Source organism: Vanellus vanellus (genome assembly GCF_965231255.1).
Source record: "Vanellus vanellus genome assembly, chromosome: 11".
Taxonomy (NCBI): domain Eukaryota; kingdom Metazoa; phylum Chordata; class Aves; order Charadriiformes; family Charadriidae; genus Vanellus; species Vanellus vanellus.
Window position 1 is genome coordinate 8,166,821 of NC_138916.1, and position 17,650 is coordinate 8,184,470.

The 17,650-nt window shown below is 43.3% G+C and overlaps 3 protein-coding genes across 3 annotated transcripts in view; all 3 read left to right on the top strand.

The window, feature by feature from the left end:
* TARS3 (threonyl-tRNA synthetase 3) overlaps nucleotides 1-17,650 on the top strand; it is a 53,047-nt gene that overhangs the window by 17,227 nt on the left and 18,170 nt on the right. The gene's annotated exons all lie outside the window — the stretch shown is intronic.
* TM2D3 (TM2 domain containing 3) lies at nucleotides 182-5,534 on the top strand. Its single transcript, XM_082489074.1, has 6 exons — nucleotides 182-281; nucleotides 1,336-1,434; nucleotides 2,281-2,438; nucleotides 3,005-3,179; nucleotides 3,751-3,826; nucleotides 5,196-5,534. Exons 1-6 carry the CDS (start codon nucleotides 194-196, stop codon nucleotides 5,359-5,361), a joined length of 762 nt encoding a protein of 253 aa, XP_082345200.1. The 5' UTR covers nucleotides 182-193; the 3' UTR covers nucleotides 5,362-5,534.
* Nucleotides 6,418-17,362, top strand: MAPDA (N6-Methyl-AMP deaminase; the record flags this gene model as incomplete). Its single annotated transcript, XM_082488667.1, has 10 exons — nucleotides 6,418-6,483; nucleotides 8,034-8,164; nucleotides 8,709-8,769; nucleotides 9,528-9,615; nucleotides 10,192-10,273; nucleotides 11,039-11,165; nucleotides 11,883-11,963; nucleotides 12,955-13,093; nucleotides 13,584-13,684; nucleotides 15,020-17,362. The coding sequence occupies 10 exons, from the start codon at nucleotides 6,418-6,420 to the stop codon at nucleotides 15,209-15,211; spliced, it is 1,068 nt and encodes a 355-aa protein (XP_082344793.1). The 3' UTR covers nucleotides 15,212-17,362.

Below are 17,650 nucleotides of genomic sequence, written 5' to 3' on the forward strand. Positions count from 1 at the left end.
CGGTCCTCCCCCTCAGAGGACCGTCCCCGCCTCACCGGTGCTGTCCCCCCCACCATGAGGGCGGTCCTCCCCCTCAGAGGGCCGTCCCCGCCTCACCGGTGCCGCCCCCCCTCATCAGGGCCGTCCCTCCTCCGGGCCGCGCCTCAGCCGTCGGCCCCGCCCCTCGCCGGCAGCGGCGGAGCCGGCAGGCAAGATGGCGGCGCTGGCGGGGCTGCGGGCCCTGCGGCGGCTCTGCGGCGTCGCGCTCTTCCTGGCCCAGCTCTACGTCCTCTCCGGCCGCGGTGAGCGCGGCTGCCGCCGCTTTGCCCGGGGTCCCCGAGGCCGAGACGGGGCGGTGGGGTAGGAGAAGGGGGGGGGGGGGCGCGAAGGAGCTGCCGCTCGGCCACGGCCCCTCGGGCGGGTCGGGCGCTCGGAGCCCGAGGCCCGGCGGCGCCTCAGCGCCTCGCCCGCAGGCGGGGGCTGTCCTCCCGAGCGTCCTCTGCCTCTCCCCGGGGCAGTAGCTGAACGCGGCTCCGGCTCCCGAGCGGCCGAGCCGGGGAGGTGACTGTGACCTCGGTCTGTGGAAGACGCGTTGCCCCTTCCCTGCCTGGCCGGGGGGAGGGCGGGGGGGGTGGGGAACCGGGTGCTTCGGGCATGGCGGCTTCTAGTTGCGTGCCGCAGGGCCGGTACTCCGAGCCGGGGTGCCCGCTGTTGGTTTAGACGGCGGGCCGGGCCCCGCTCCCCTTCGGTGCGGGCTCCCGCTCGGGAGCCGTGTGCGGCCCGCAAGGTGACTGCCGTGCCGGGGCTGCTGGGCCCCCTCTGGGCAGGTGGGTGTGACGAACCTGCCCGGGCTGTGGCTGCGCCGCCTTTGGGCCCGGGCTCAGAGCCACACGCCTCGGTTCCCCCCGGCCCCGAGACCCTGCGACCCCGGGGGTCGCCCGGACAAACACGGAGCGCATGCAGGGAGAGCCCTGGGGTTGCCAGCCAGCTCTCTTCCAGCTTTCTATCAATGTGGCAGCTGCATTGGTTCATTAAATGACTTTGTTCTGTAGCAAATACGGTGTAAAATCTGCTTTCCGCACAGTGTTTTTTTAATTGTCATGAATCAAAAAATAAGACTGCATTGAAATAAACATCACTTCTTGTCTAAAAAAAAAGATTCAATTATAATGCTCGTTTTAATGTTTAATATAATCATTCTACTATTTATAAAACAGGAAAACAGACTTTTATATTTTTTAAATGCTCATTACACTTTCCAATTTTAATTTCATATTGGCATGCTTAAATTAAACTGTTTCTGAAGATGGATTTTATTCTAGAAATATCACTTTCTCCATTTTTTTTTCCTTGTAGCAGGATCTTTGATGACCACAAAGCATTCACAGCCGCAGTCTACATTTGCAAAAAGTCTAACTTCAACAAGTACAAATACTCCTTATTTTAAAGCAGCAGGTACAATGTTATGTTGTTTCTTTTGTTTTTCTTCTATGGGCCTTTTTCCTCAGCGTCTTGAGTTTAATAGTAAAGTTCTTGAATTATGTCTTAGAAACCTGTTCATGCTCTCACAGTGGGAAAAGACATTATAGTATAACACATTATGAATTACTCTTCAGTGACCTTAACGATTAGTTTGGATTATACCATTAGAAAATTGGTCCACATGAGATCTAACAAATAGAAAACAACCAGTTAAACTGCCGTTGTGGTTCACGTGTTTCATAACCTCTCAGGACAGTGGAAGTTCTTGAAGGACTCCAGCATTCTGCAAGAACTTGTTACTGTTCCCTATCCAACATAAATACATTTTTTTTTAATTTGCTAAGGGGTGCATCAGCATTGGCTGAAAAGCTCTTCTTCCTGGTAATTTAAGAGGTGATTCTGAACACATGAACAGCAAATGGCTGAGCTAGCTGCACACCTGAACTAAAAGTAGGTTACATGTGTCGGCCTGCTTCTCTACCTAAACTGATTAATTCCGCTGAGAAATACTGGCTGAGGCGGCACTAATCCACGCTGAGCTCTGTTCTGGTGCGGTACCGATTTGTGTTGCTGTGCTGTCCTGGGCAGAACTCCCGTGAGGTCTGCGCAGGGTTCCCTGCTGTGGTGAGCAGCTCACGTGGCTGACCCACTGGCTCCCACAACGCAAACTCGTAATGCTCTTCACCGTATCACAAGAAAAGCCCTTTATAGTGTCAGTGCGTGCGTGTGCATGTATAAAAGAAAAAGCATATGTACTTTAGACGATAAGGCTTTTTTTTATTTGCTTGCTTCATTTTATTCACGTATTTCACCTTTCAGAAAGTACAGAAATTCCATCCTATGTGACTAAATGTCCGAGCAACGGGCTTTGCAGTAGATTGCCACCAGACTGTATGACGTGTAACACAAACTATTCCTGTATATATGGGAAGCTGGCCACTTTTGATTGCAAAGTCAAGCCACATGTTCATTGTCTTGTAAGTAGCCTGTTACTTTAAAACCCAAATTTAAGTCATTTAATTAAACTGCGGCGTCTTGTCATAAAGTATAAGAAATTGATTTCCAGGTTCTTATATAGGCAAGTTTCCAGATCTGTGGTACATTTAATCATTCGGCTGTAGGCTGTTGCTGTAGAGGCAGACATACCCTTCGCTGTTTTGCCTTTCTTGCGTTGGATCTTTTTGTTATGCAGCCATGCAACTGAGTTAAATCAATTTGTTGACTGATCAAAACAACCATTTTGGGAGTGGGGAGGCTAAATATCTGTCAGAGGTACAAACTGATCTTACAGGTGAGACTGAACGAGTCTTCCTTTGGGCAGTAGCCTTAGATTGGAGGAAGCAGTAATGTGAAACTGGGCTTGAATAACTCTGTCAGTTTTCTACTGTTGATTTTTCTGTTGTATTTAACTACATAGAGGTAGCAAAGAGGGTGATTGTTATTTTGCCCAAAATGTCTATCCATGAAATGTAGTTTGATACTGCACGCTGTGATTTTTATTTTTTTTTAATGACTGATGAAGTGATAACGCTGTCTTTTGTAGGATCAGAATAACCAGGAGCAGGAGAACTTTACAATTAACATGACGTGCCAGTTTTGCTGGCAGCTTGCAACAACTGATTACATATGTACCAATTCTACAAACTGCATGACGGTTTCTTGTCCGCGACAGCGATACAATGCCACTTGTACAGTACGGGACCATATTCATTGTCTGGGTAAGGTGGGCTAAACCAGCTTCTGTGAAGAAGCTTTATTCTAAATAATTTCTTAACGCTTTTTGTAATGGGTCAATACAATGATTGCTTATGTCAGTTGCAGTAACAGCCTGCACCTTGATTAATCTATTGAAAGTTTTTATAGTCATGTTTAAAGCGTAATAGTGACATTAACTGTAAACACTGGCTTTTAATACTGTTGTATACCTTCACGTGAGAGAAAATAGTTCTGTTTTATTTTTGTCAACTTCTATGGATTAAACTAATTTGGACGGCACTAATAGAATCAATATCATATGTCTCAGTGGGATAATGTAAAAAAATCAGGCTGGTTGCACCCAGCTAGTTTAATTTTTCCCCTGTTTGTTCAGTGCCCTTGTGTGTTTGCTGATGTGGGGCAGAGGACTGTAGAGTATACACGAGCTTTTGTGTTCACAGTGTTTATTGCAATTATTGTCAACCCTTTTAGACTCTTCTTAGAGAAATACAGTATCTTCTTGCTTGTCATTTTCTTACTCACTGTGTGGTCTTTGTTATATTAAGGTTTTTTTTAATGTTTTCTGATGTTTAGGTAATCGTGTCTTTCCTAAGATGCTCTATTGCAACTGGACTGGAGGTTACAAGTGGTCTACTGCCTTGGCGCTGAGGTACGCAAGAACTGTTAGATAATGTCAAGCTAAAATAGGTAATATTGTTACAAGTAGATTAATTGTCTATAAAATCTTCAGTTTGTGCGTTTTTCTGCCTGGTATTTTTTAATGGTGTACTGAATAACCGGGATTTCATATAGTCTGTCTTAGAATTTGGAGGCGTAGGATGCCGGAAGATTTCATGCACCAGGATACTAGCCGTCTTCAGTAAACAGAGCTCGAGAGAAAACATTTACACTGTTTCTGCATCAAATGTTCTTTCTTCGGAGTCGATGTCAATGATTCTTGGGCTTCCTAAAGTGATCCATTTTCTGAGTAGAGGGGACGTGTTTGCTTTTATTCTGCGTAGTGCCAAATGACATACAAATGCTCAAAAAACCCTGCAGATTTATGGGGTTTTCTCCCAGTTTTTTTTATATGTTTTAAACAATTAAGGCTGAAAATTATCCAAATTACTTCTTGGCATCTGAAATGAATGCAGCTGTTTCTGAGTTGGATAGGTGTCCCTGAGCTGGCTGTAGTTGGTTCTACATTTGTTATGGCTCTCTCCCAACTGTAACAGCTACAAACGCCTTAAGATGAAGTTTCTTGCGTTTGAAATTATTAGGGAAGAGTCCAGTGTAGCAGTATTGAAAGAAACAATTTAGGATATTTTTGGAATATGAAGCCACTAGAGCACCACAATAGCAATTTGAAAGTAACTAAAGTTCTTTCGGTGGTAAGACCTTTTTTTCATCAAACTTCATTTCAATATTATGTTATTTCAATATTATTTCAATTCAATATATATTTCAATATTATATTATTCAAACAAATATTTCAAAAGTGGTTAATAGGATAAATTAGGTAGTGAGACTCTCTATTCCTGGAGCCAAAGACAAATAAGACTGATGAAGAAAGCAGTCTGACACGCTTTCCTTTATAGCAAGAGTTGTTCTCTGCCGCGAGCTGGAGAAACTCACTGTTGCCTGACGACTGCACGGGGCTGAATTTAGCGTTTGGGCCTGTTTCTGTAGCATGTTTGTTGTTTTTTTTTTTAGCTTCTGCTAGCTTAGAAGAGTCAAGATACATTTATAAATTTGTTTTTATTGCTTGTCATGAATGAAGAACTGTCAAGTCTCTGGATAGTATTAGTTAGCTAAGAAATAGTGCTATTTCATCGTTTAATACCTGCTTTCATCGCTTTTAAGTGCTTTCTCATTTAATAACCCAGTCAGCTCTTCTTGTACAAAAACGTGTAGTTTCTTGAATGATGTAGAGCAAAACTGTCAATAACTTGTAGGTATGTCCGAGAGACGTGCGTATGGATACCGAAACCGAGTTAATCTAAAAATAATGATAGTGAATCATGTTTTTATTCTTACAGCATCACCCTTGGTGGATTTGGGGCCGACCGTTTCTATTTGGGCCAGTGGCGGGAAGGTCTGGGAAAACTCTTCAGCTTTGGTGGCCTTGGAATATGGACGCTAATTGACGTGCTGCTGATAGGTGTTGGCTATGTGGGACCCGCAGATGGGTCGCTCTATATTTAAGTGTGGGCGCACCGTGTTTTGGAGAGGAGCCATTGCTTGGAAAGGGCTCTAAATAAAAGAAGGTAGAGATTTGAGCTGTGAAGGTAGAATGAAGAACAACTGTTCTTTCTTTGTGCATACGTTTTAATGTACAGTATCTGTACTTAGCTTGCCTTTAACTAAGGTGAAATAAAAGAGTGGATCACTGAGTAAGTTGAAATTCATTTCCTTTCTCCGGTGGATGTGTTATTTTTCTATGAAAACGGTTGCCCGGCTGACCTCATTCTGCACTCAGCTTGGACTTGGGTGTTCTGTCAAGCACCGAAAGAGATGCAAACTGACTTGTTTCGTTCATATTGGTACGCTTGAATTTAAGGCTAACTTCCCTAAATAAGGCAGTAATATATATATTTTTGTGTGTGTTTGTGGGAGGATGATTGATTTGCCTGAATTACTGTAGCTGTCTGCAGATCACCATGCTTTATGAGGTTAATTACATTCATCTCTGGTTTGGGATACAGCAAGAGCTGACATTTGCTTGGTGACTCGTGGACTCAAAATCGTGGGGTTTTTAGAATTCGGCCGCAGTGACAGCAAATGCTAAATATGGAACGATTGAAATGGATGTTGGGGCTGTTCCGGGCTGTCTTTATTTTGGTGGGGTTGGAAAGGCGCAATTTGTGTTCTTGTGCTAGCAAGCTTGCCAAGCCAATTCGAAAAAAAGTAGTCGGTGCGTTTCTCCGTTTATGACGTAAGAAGGTGACGCAGCGAAGCGGGGCGGGGCGGCGCGCTGTGGCTGGCCGAGCTCCCCGGCGGTGGCCGCCAGACCCCCGGGCCGGGCCGCCCCGGCGCTGGGCCCGAGCTGGCGCTGTGTCGCGCGCCGGCGCGGGCGGTCTGAAAATCCTCTCACTTCCATGAAGTTGAAGCTTTTCTGGGATTAACCGTTAGCGGCGTTGTGTACGGCCCCGCCCGCCTTCCCGCGTGGGCGGGCTGGGGGCGGGGCTGAGCAAGGGGGCGGGGCTCAGCGGGGTGTGGTCCCGCCCGGCCCCGCCCCCCCCCCGACGGCACGGCAGCGTCATGGCGGCGGAGCGGCAGCGGGAGGCGGAGCGGGAGCTGCGCTTTTACCGGCGGCTGCCCAAAGTGGTGAGCGCGGCGGGGGGCGGCCGGGGCCCTGCCCGCCCCTCGGGCGGCGGGAACGGGGCCCGCGGGGCCGCGCTGGAGCTGGCGGCGCACCGGCACGGCGGGCGGCGGCGGTGTTCTCAGGGGTTTTATCAAACGCGCGCGTCTGCCGAGCTCCGTGAGCCCCAGCGGGGCTTTGCCTGTCCCGCCGGTGTGCGGTTCTTGGCGTGTAACCTCCTTCCAGTTAAATCAGTGGAGCACGATGGTTATTTTCTGTGTCTGTCCCGTTTCGGCCGAGGCTAGCCCGGTAAGTCTGTCTGCGATAAGGCGCTTTTTTTTTTTTTTCCGTGCCCCGAAGGGTGTGCCCGGCTCGTAGTGTATCTGTGCTCCTGGGCGGCCCCTGTCGCTGCGGCGTTATCGGTGTCACCGTTGGGGACTTTGGAAACAGCGAGGGGCACGTACTCCAGCGGGGAGCCGACAGCGAATGCACAGGCACCATCAAGTCACAGCGTGCCCGCCTTCCCGCGCTTCTCTTCAATGGAGATGTTTTTCAGGGTCGATGTTTAATGTCTAACTGAATTCTGTGAGGTATTTCACTTTTCAGACTGTGACAAACGTAACGCAGTCGCGGCAGTACGTTCCTGGCGGGATTTCCCAAAGTGGGAGGCAGCCACTGCTCCTGCTGTTCGCCTGGAGTTGTGCGCCTTCACAGTTTACAATAATCTGACCCCTTTTCTGCTGCTCATTAATTTAATGCTTTAAAATAGGAATGTAAAATATGATACTTCACAAAATTAAAATTAAATGTCGAGGGAGTTACAATTTCAAGAGAAGGGATGTGTTCAAGAGGGCTGGTAACAAAGCAGCTGCTTGTGCAGGTAGGTTTTGCAGGAGTGGGGAGGGCTCCAGGGACCTGTCCCTGTGTCAGGAGCCGAGAGAACCTACGCAGGAGCAAAGGTGAGGTGAGGAATGGAGCTGAGGATCATAGGGGCAGATCCCAAAGGCAGGTTGTCAAGAGAAAGGCAGGCAGAAAGCGGTCTCGGGCAAAAGAGGACAATTACTTCGGTTGCTATCAGTGGGTAGAGGTAGCATCTTGCTGTATTTCGGGTGTAGGTTAAAACTTCAAAGTATGAAAAAAAAGCAAGGGGAGTGGATGTACAGACGTTGCTATTTTCAAACGATGTACATGTACATTTAACTCGCAGTGGATGGGGAAAGAGTTCTTGAATCCTTATGACCCTTTTCTTAATTCTGCGGCAGCTGTTAGCTTCCTCCTCACCTTGAATTGCTCTGCTCCCAGAAGGAGCTGGAGCAGTCTTTCCCCAGCCAGCCGTGCTCCTGCCGGGATCAGTGCCACCAGGGAGAAGGAACAAATGGGACGGTCTCTGTTGAACCGGTGCATGCAAAAGCGAGAGGAAACAATTATTAGCCAAACACAGAGATAGCTGTTTTTTTTATTTTCAAACTCGGAGTGAAACAGTAGCGCAGGATACAAGAACGGTAATACAAGCAAGATGTAGAAGCCATCCTTTTCACTGGACACAAATCCATAGGATTTTTTTTGTTTCCTCTAGGAACTTCATGCTCATTTGAACGGCTGCATCAGTTCTGCCACTATGAAGAAACTTATGGCCCAGAAGCCGAACCTTCAGATCCAGAATGGAATGACTGTGATTGACAAAGGAAAGAAAAGGACCTTAGATGAGTGAGTATACGCGCGTGTGTGTGAGCGATGGACACTTATCCAGTGTCTTCTAATCAAGTTCAAAACAGAGACGTGTATGGCCTTACACACTGACAGCAGAAAATGCATCTTGGAGTTTTAGTTACAGTACAATCTGTTAGATTTTTTTGCTACTTTTATTTATACAATAACTTCTTAGATGTTTGAAAACTAAATGGAAATCTCATGTTGATTAATTCCCTTTTTAAAGAATTGAAAATTTTCACCTGTAGCATATGCTCTTCAGAGCAAATTGACTCGTATAGTTTCCTTTTTTGGAAACTTAATAATTTCCTTTGTGTTTCAAAAAGCTTTGTGGTGGTGGTAATAATAATTACTGTTGCAAATGCATTGTTAGCATCTAAAGTCAGAAATCGCCATTCAGATGGCCTGTGTATTTTAAGGTACAAGCTGCTTAATTGAGCATAGTGAGTACATGTTTCCAAAGTGCAGTTTTTTCCTTATTTTTAATACTCAATTTACTGTTCAACGTTTGTCCAATTAATTTTTTAACTTTTTATTTTAGGTGTTTTCAGATGTTTCAGATCATCTATCAGATTACCACTAGGACTGAAGATATTTTACTGGTAAGTTAATTGAAAGTTTGCTTGAAACAAGCAAGCAATACACACAGTCAGAATTAGTTGGATTAACAGCTTCGGGTTCCAAGTAACAATATCAGCAATGGTCCCTTCAATTGGAGATCAGAATTATCACTGTAAAACACAGTAATTTAGAAACATGGGATTTTATATAACCTTTACATTTACTTTTTGTGTAAGCGATGACCTTCCAGTATGGTGGTCATTATGACCACTCAGCTGCTTGGACTGATAATGTCTTAAAAATGTGATGTCTGTTCATTGTTAGCAAAGCTCTGATTTACCTTGGTCTCCTGTCTGCTCTTCGGTTCAGTATGTACCGCAACCACAGAACTTAAATTGCTCTTTGTTCACCTCGGGTTACAGAGCTGCCACGAAGGGAGCAGAAGGCGGTGTAGTGTCCTCTTGTCTCCTCCTGGAGAGGGGCTTTCAGGCAGCCTGTTGCGCTTGCAGCAAGGTGCAGTAGCTGTGAAAGGGGCGGCGACTGCACCAGTTGAGGGGTATTCCTGTTCAGATGGGGACATTGTCATTTGTCCTAAAGCTCCTTAGTCTCATGGAGGGAACTGGAGCTGCCCTCTGTGGGGCAGTATTTCCACAGACAGAACGCGCTATAAAGACATAGGGCCTGAAAATTTTGCAAGTGTTTCACACCAAAAAATACCTGGGTCTTCTAGTTGTAAAGGAAAATACAACCAATTATAAGCATTACTTTCATGATGTTGAATACACTGTTTCTTAATCAGATAACTAAAGATGTTATTAAAGAATTTGCTGATGATGGTGTCAAATATCTGGAATTGAGGAGCACTCCTAGAGAAGAAAAGTCCACAGGTACAGTCTGTTCTGGTTTTTAATTTGTAAGTCTGATGTGCTATAAAAGTTAAGGTTATGTTAATCACAAGTAAAGTCAAATTTAGTTGGTTCAATAAAAATAAACTTTATATTTAAAAGCAAAGACTTAACAATGTAAAAACGTGACACTTTCCTATTAGATTATTGAGGACAAAAATGGGTTGGTTGTAACTCCACTACCCGAGAATGTGGGTTATTTGCTCTAGTATGACATCTGAGTCTGCTAATATTTTGAATAGCTGATAGATAATCTTTTTGTAACTTCATTTTTTAATTTTCTTTTAGATGCTGTTTAATAGAAACACGTAAGAGAAGTCCTCTTGCTACTCTGTGGTTCACACTAAGTTCTTTCAGATGCTTAGGAGGAGGCTTAATTCAAATGTATGCTTCAAAGTAGAGCTATATTTATGAACTGAATTAGAACTATGTAGATTAGAAGACCATGGACTAAAATCAAAGGTGCAAAATGAAACTTATGAGGCTAGAGAGCTGGGTCTGCAACATAATAAAATTAATTAAAATATGTTTATTCCAAATGTGTACGTGTGTTTGTAGGTATGACCAAAAGGATGTATGTTGAAACTGTACTTGAGGGTATAAAGCAGTGTAAAGAAGAAGGCTTGGATATAGATGTAAGGTAAATACAGCACACAGAGTACCCCTGTTTCGAGGTTTTGTGTAGTCTGATGCTCGGTCGTGGTTTGCAGAGAGGTTTACAGCCCATCAGCATAGGATGTTTAAATTACATGGAATGGAAACGGGTAATTCATATGGAAACCTGAATTTTTATCTTCTTTTTATCTTTTACTGATAGACAATGAAACTGGGTGAAGCTTTTCAGCTCTAAGACTGTCCCTTCTCTGCAACGCTTTTAGGAAAAGCAGTGTTTTTGATGAAATCACATTAAAGGCTTCTTTTTCACAGCCTAGATTAATTGCAAAGATTTTGCTTGATTAGCTGTACAAGCAACCTGCTGTAAAGGAGGGGTGGTCCGAACCAGCAGAGAAGTTTCAGGGGCTGTCAGTGGCAGCCTGCTCGCCTCCCTTTTGTACTCTCAGTAGCAACCCTTGTTAGATATATTTGTGGAAGCTGAAGAATTCTTATTCTTCATGTGTGCAGCTCTGAGAGAGACTGCTCTCCTGACAGTGCAGGCAGCGAGTGAGCAGTGGATTGTTCCCTGCCCTCCTGCTCACCGCAGCTGTTGCATTTCACAGGTTAACGTATTTATCTCATTTGTGCCCCTCTGCACTTTGGCACCTTCATTCCTTGAACAATTTCCTATCCAGATAGTCTTTATACTCAACTGTGAAGGATGTGAAGTGCCATTTTTGTTGGTATCAGATTTGTTAGTCTCCTGATATTCCAGCCTGTATTTAACTTAATATGTACACTTCTATCCTAGACTGTTAATAGCCATAAATAGAAGAGGTGGCCCGGCAGTTGCTAAGCAGACTGTTAAACTTGCCGAGGAGTTCCTTCTGTCCACTGATGGGATTGTAGTAGGACTTGATCTCAGTGGTGACCCCACCGTAAGTTTTTGTTTTATTTTGGTCTGTTCTTGAAGATAGATAGATATGTTATACATATACATATATATATATGAATATATAATATTGTGTAACAGCAAGTGGTTCTAATCATACTTTTTTCTTATAAGTTTTTGTCCTGTTTGTTGCTAGTTTGAATGGATTGCTCGTAGTCTTGGTGCCAGGTTAATCCCTGCTGCTGTAAGAGAAAAGATACTCCAACAAAGAATTGATAGATTAGCATATGACACGGAAGAAAGAGCCAGTGAAAAGTAGTGTTTATCTGGGAAGAGTCTGTTACAAAACAGCCCCAGTCAGATTGACTGGGTTGAGGCAAGTTAAATAATATTGCGAGTTGACACTAGTTTAGATTTTGTTTAGATGCACCAAGTGCTTATTGTGTATTAAGAAAGCAAAACTGTTTGAGGGCAGCTGTCAAGCTGTAATGAAATAGCGCTGGGTGATGGCTGTAGAAAGGATATCGAAGCCAATATATTGGCTTCTCAGTATTGGGCATCCTCTGAACTGCTGACGTTTGCCCACAGAGCAGAACATTAGGTGACTTGCTGCATTCAAAACAGAAGTAATGGGAAAAGAAAAATAGTTCACTGTAACCGTATTTGCATTAAGTGTTTTGATATTGCTAGACTTCTCAGTTATTGTAATAGGAAGAGTTTTCTAGAACAAGCTGTAGAATGGTGATGTGTTTCTGTCTTCAAGGCAGGACGTGGTCAAGATTTCTTGGAACCGCTCTCAGAAGCAAAAAAAGCAGGTCTAAAGCTGGCGTTGCATCTTTCAGAGGTAAAAGTTTTCTTTATTTTGGTCCTTCTCTGTAATTCTCATTTTATAAAAACCTTGATGAAACCAAAATTAACTTCTGTGTGTTTTGAACTTCTCAGTCCAAAGTCATAATGGTGTTGGGGTGTTTTGACAAGAGAAAAGAAAAGGAACAGCCCTCAACAATCTTTCCTGAATCAGAGCTGTCAAATTATTTCTTACCGTACTGTATCTATTGGGGGGGTTGGGTGTAAATTTGAAAATTATGAAGATTCTAAGAGATTCACTGTTTTCTTCCTGGTACTTTCTCAGAGGTCAGGTATAGTAAAATTGGCACCATTTTGACGAGTAGCTCTGTTAGCTCTGCCTGCATCAGTAGAAAGCGTTGGGCTTCTCCGTACAAAGTGTTGAAGTGGTGGCTGAAGCTTACTCTGACAAGTCTGACAAATACTGAAAATATTTTTATTTCTTCAGGAAATCAGGCATGATACATGATGTCACAGGCCTATTTGTACTTGTTTGTATTTCATTAAGGAGGCTTTTGCAGGGTATTCCTGCATGCTTCTCTGAAAATGTATTTCTTAATGTCTCAGTGGTCTTTTGGTTTTGTTTAATTTTTTGTTTGTTGTGTTGGTTTTGGCCTCTTGCGTTTAAGTTCTTCATGCACCATTTTTTTAATCCCTGTGTAAAACAGGCGTTAAAGGTTGTCTTGGCAGGGTGGTTTTGAAACTGAAGCCTACAGAGCTGATTTGAGGCCTCCAACTGAAAGTGCTTCAGAACTGCAAATAGTGATCATCTGTTTTTATTTAGCAGTTTAGGGTTATGGCTTCTTCGGTTTGTAATTCCAAGTTGAGGGTCATTTCCATGCACCAGATAGTAATGCAGATACTTAGTCTCACTGGCACTTTCTTTTGGATAAGATATGCTGTGAAAATAGAGCTTGAAGTCCATTGAAATTATTTAATGTGCTGTTTTATGCTGCCTTGACAGAATGTAAAATGTGTATCCTCTCTAGATTCCAAATCAAGAAGAGGAGACCAAAATTCTCCTGGGCCTCCCTCCTGACAGAATTGGACACGGAACATTTCTCAACTCTGCAACAGCGGGCTCAGAAGAGTTAGTGCCACTTGTTCGGCAGAATCATATACCTATTGGTAAGGGAAAAAAGTTCAGAAAATTCCTTGGTGATCTCTGGATTTCGGAATATCATATGTGCTGCTGATCTAGTAACTGGCTCGTCTTTGACCAGAGGTGACTTAGAAAAACATGGCAATGTGTGTCAGAGAATTGCCTGTGAAGGTGCGCTGGTGACGCGTTTGTGTTTTTGACATATTTGTGGCAGCAGACAACAATGGATGTCTCAGATGAAAACAAAACGAAATCATAACTTTTAACTCCGGTGCAAGGCTATGTGGAGTTCCTGTACCTGGTTTGCAAGCTCCGTAATGTCTATACCCAGGCAGTACTTGAGAAGAAATTGATTACCAATATCAGAATATATTACCAAATATTTGAAGCATAGAAAATCAGGGAAACAATAGCTGATTTTAATTTTCATTCCGGAGCAGAAATAAGTCAATTAATGTGTTAAAAACATGTATTTTGTTTCGATATATATCCTTGTTTCTTCTTTTTTCACCTTAGAACTTTGCATGACATCAAACATCAAAACTCAGACAGTGCCTTCCTGTGACAAACACCATTTTGGATACTGGTACAACATGGGCCACCCTGCAGTGCTTTGTGTAAGTGTTTTGATTTTAACCACATATTCAGGCAAAGAGCCAAACTCGTGTGAAATTGGACAAGTATATCTCCTTTAATGGATCAGAGCTGACTTATTAACGATTTCTGACCTTGCAGCAAATCATCTGCTTATAGGAAATGGTAATGTTCTGTTTGAGAAATGCAGTTTTTAGTATTTCTTTCGGTTTTACTGTAAGGTAAGACCTTGTTTTCTGTAAAGATGAGACTACCAACTGTGCGTGCAATTAACTTCTTAACTGTTGCGTTCTGATGGATTTCTCTTCAGCATACTGGCCCAATGCTTGCACTTCAAGCTCGTGCTTACCCCTGGGTATTTGTTGTGTTGGACGAGAGTCCTTGAGTTCTTTTGGCAGCTAATTAAGGTCCTTAAATTGTGAGGTGCCAGGTACTTTCACTGGCACTGGCAGGATTTTCCTCTCAGGGTTGGTTTAACCCCTGTAATTTGTAACATTGTCCAAGCGTGTGCGTATATATATTAGAGCGTTGTGCTTATTACTCGAATAAGCCTCAATCCTTTATTGTATAAAGTATTTATTATCGAGTTTGAACTCCATTTTATTCAGTGAAAAATAGTTCAGGATTAGAGATTGTTTTTGAGACTGTCAATTGTGAAAAGTCTGGATAACCAGTGAAGTCACCTAAGAGAGCAGTTTACCCCTAAAGGCCTATAAAAACAAGAGCAGCAGAAGGAGGAGACACTGCAGTGTCTTCAGCGTAACAGGATGTAGTCACTGCTCCCTGCAGGGACACAGGGAGGCCGAGTCGCAGGTGGGTAATCTCATTTACCCATAAATAATCCCGACCTGCTCCTTTTAGATGAATAACCTTCAGGTGGCTGTCGATGCTGTGTTTTGAGGGTGGGCTACTACTTCACTCAGTATCAAGAAGCTGTTGTAGTCGAGAGGAGTGTGGAGGGTGAGAAAGTTTCCTCCCCGGGCGTGCAGGAATAGAGTGCACTCTGATTCCCAGATCGGAGGGAGGGGAAAAGAGGAATAAGGACACGTGTGCTTACTGTCACTGCTTGCTTGTGTGTGTCATTTAACAGTCATCTCCCCGGCAATTTTAATAGGAAATCCTATTTTCTTGATAAGTTGTGCCATCACTTTAAGAAGCTTGTATGTTCGAATAGTTTATTAATTTTGTGTGAAAATAAGGGAAACAAAGTATGAAATAATTACCAGCAGGTGAAAGAACGGTAAAATAAAATGTGAAACAGCAAGATAAAACTGATTTGCAATGTGTAGAAAAACACCTTTTTGATGTAGAAGAACTAATTTAAACTCTTTTTTTCTTTTCTTTCAATTTAACTCCAGACTGATGATAAAGGCGTCTTTGCAACAGATCTCTCGCAGGAATACGAGCTGGTTGCAAAAACATTTAATCTGACCCGGTCACAGATGTGGGATCTTTCCTATGACTCCATCAACTATATCTTTGCTCCTGGTGCAGTAAAGTCAAGGCTAAGGGAACGGTGGTGCCAGCTGAAGCCAGCTCTGTTTGACTAACCAAACTGTTGTTCTGGGCAGCTTGGGTGTGTTAGCTTAGTTAATAACCATTTTTGACTGAAGTTCCTGGCTTTTTTCAGACTTCAGGTTTGTGAACGCAGCCCATAAGCTGTGCTTGTGCAGAATGAAGAGGACAAGAATGCGTTCCTTGTTAGTGGGGACAGAAGTAAATCTTTCCTAGTTGGGAAGGGCTCCCGACCGGGGACTGAAATTCCAAATGTGTCGTCACGTTGTTGCTCTGCAGTTGATAGGACATTTTTTAAAAATAGTTGAAATATGTCATCGTACTACAAACATTTGAGAGTCAGAACACAACAAAGGCACAGCTGTTGGGGTTGGAAATGTCTCTGCTGGCAGCATTACCCCAGCAGCAGGTGCTATGGTGTTGTGCATTTGGGTTTTGTATTGTTTTTAAACAGAAGTTTGGAGCAATTGATTGAATGTGAAGGCGGAAACCAACTCAGGGAGAGTGAAACATTTGTCCCAAAGGCATTAAATATTGCATCTGTTTTTATTGGCATAGGTGTATGACTGAGGCCTGCTGTGGATTGCATAGGGCATGTGGTGGTTGGTGCCTGTCGATGCACTCGGCACTGGTAGCATTTAGACAAAGTTAAGAATTTTGAATGCCTTAGCAAAGTGTGAGCTTCTGGGAGGAAATTGGTCCAATTCTTCAAACGCTTTTTAGAATTGCTGTTTGTTTCTCATAAAAAAACAATAAAAATAGCTTGAACCTCCATGTTTTCAAAGCCACTGCTTCAAGTGTACATGCGCCTGCGTGCATGTGAGTTGCAGCAGAGCAGCACATCCCACCTGCGGCGGGACTGGGTGAGTGCAGAGGAGCTGTGTGCGGGCGGCACAGCTCCTGTTCCCATAGCCGAGGGGGCTCCTGGGTTCCGCAGTGACGGGGTTCCCTCCGCCTGTCGCTGTGCGGGTGTGTTCTGATGCTCAGACATCAGGATCTCCATCAATGTACGCAGCCAGCAGTACCCTGTGGCAGACACTGCTGGGGAGTGTAAGATGCAGGTATTTCATACCCATAATGTTTCTACTTTGATTAATTAAGCAACCAAAATTCTGGGCTTTACAAGGAATACTGACTGTAGATACAATGATACAGAAGCTGTTCATGAGTTGTATTTTGGTCTTTTTTTAATAAAGTCAGCATGAAGTAGTTGTTCTGGCTCCAAAGTGGCAATAAGAAGTGAAAAGAAAAAAAAAATTAAAAAATCTAAACAAACAAACAAAACCCAAAACCTAAAAGCTGGTGTGGGGGAGGGTAGCATAGAAGTTGCTGTGTCTGTGTGGCTGCCTGGGGTTACCACAGAAGGTTTTCCAAGCAGAAAACATTCCTTTTGGAGATGGGGAAAATGATGTAAAGCAGAACCATCATTTTATATGTTCTTATCTGAACTCAGAAAAAGAGCTCATGCTGACTTTTTATTTATAAATGGTACTTTACTTCCCGAATAGTTGCACTGGTCACATTATCTTTTGTTGTTTGATCAAGTTGCGTTATCACTTGCTGTTTGATCAAGTTTGTCTGGATTTTCTTTCTACAAAAACAGTGTCGTGGTTTGAGGGTTTACTATGGTGTCCTGGTTTAAGATAAAACAGAACCAGTTTATTCTTTTTCCTTATGGTAAAGCTCTCTAAAGACAGATTGAGCAGCTCTCTGGAATGTTATGGTTACGTATATCTTCATCTCAGGATAAGTGGTCCTACACTCAAGTGAGATGGCATTCTCTTGTAAAATAAGTTTTAGAGTATTTTTATAGTTTACAGCCTTCTAATAACTCTTCAGTAACATGGTATTTGCTTTATTAGCAAAGAATAACTGGCGACTTCCTGTTTATTTCCTAAGCGGTCATCCACAGTGTTTGTTTTTTCTGTCAAGTGTAAAACTTTCTAAAGTAAAATAAGACAAATAAGACTGGTCAGTGTCTGATGAGATTTTTAGTTTCTGTTAGTGTTATACAAAAGTAAGTTTGTTTTTTAAGGTTTACATGTTGAGTGTGACTTGTATGTGTGTTCATTCAGAGAGTACAGCCCTGTAAATGCTGCTATTTCAACCTCCTTTTTCTCCTGCCAACATACAGTGTCTTAGAGATTTTTAATGTGATGGACTGTTACGTATAGTTCTCAATATTTGCATTTAATTGGTTTCTGCGTGTCTTCACAATACTGCCTTGCTTCAGTTGTTGTGCTGCCCCCAGACAGTTTGGTACATGATGACACATGGATGCTGCATTGTTTTATAATTAAAAATCCCAACGCTTCCCTGATTATTACTGGAACAACAGTGTCCTGGACACACAGCGACAGTGAGAACTCTGTCATGTGCAGTGCCCAAGCTGTACAGTAGAAGCTGAAGTCTTACTGTCTCACTGTTGCTGGGCTTTTTTTCAGGAGTATAACTTCTATGAGTAAAAGTGCAGA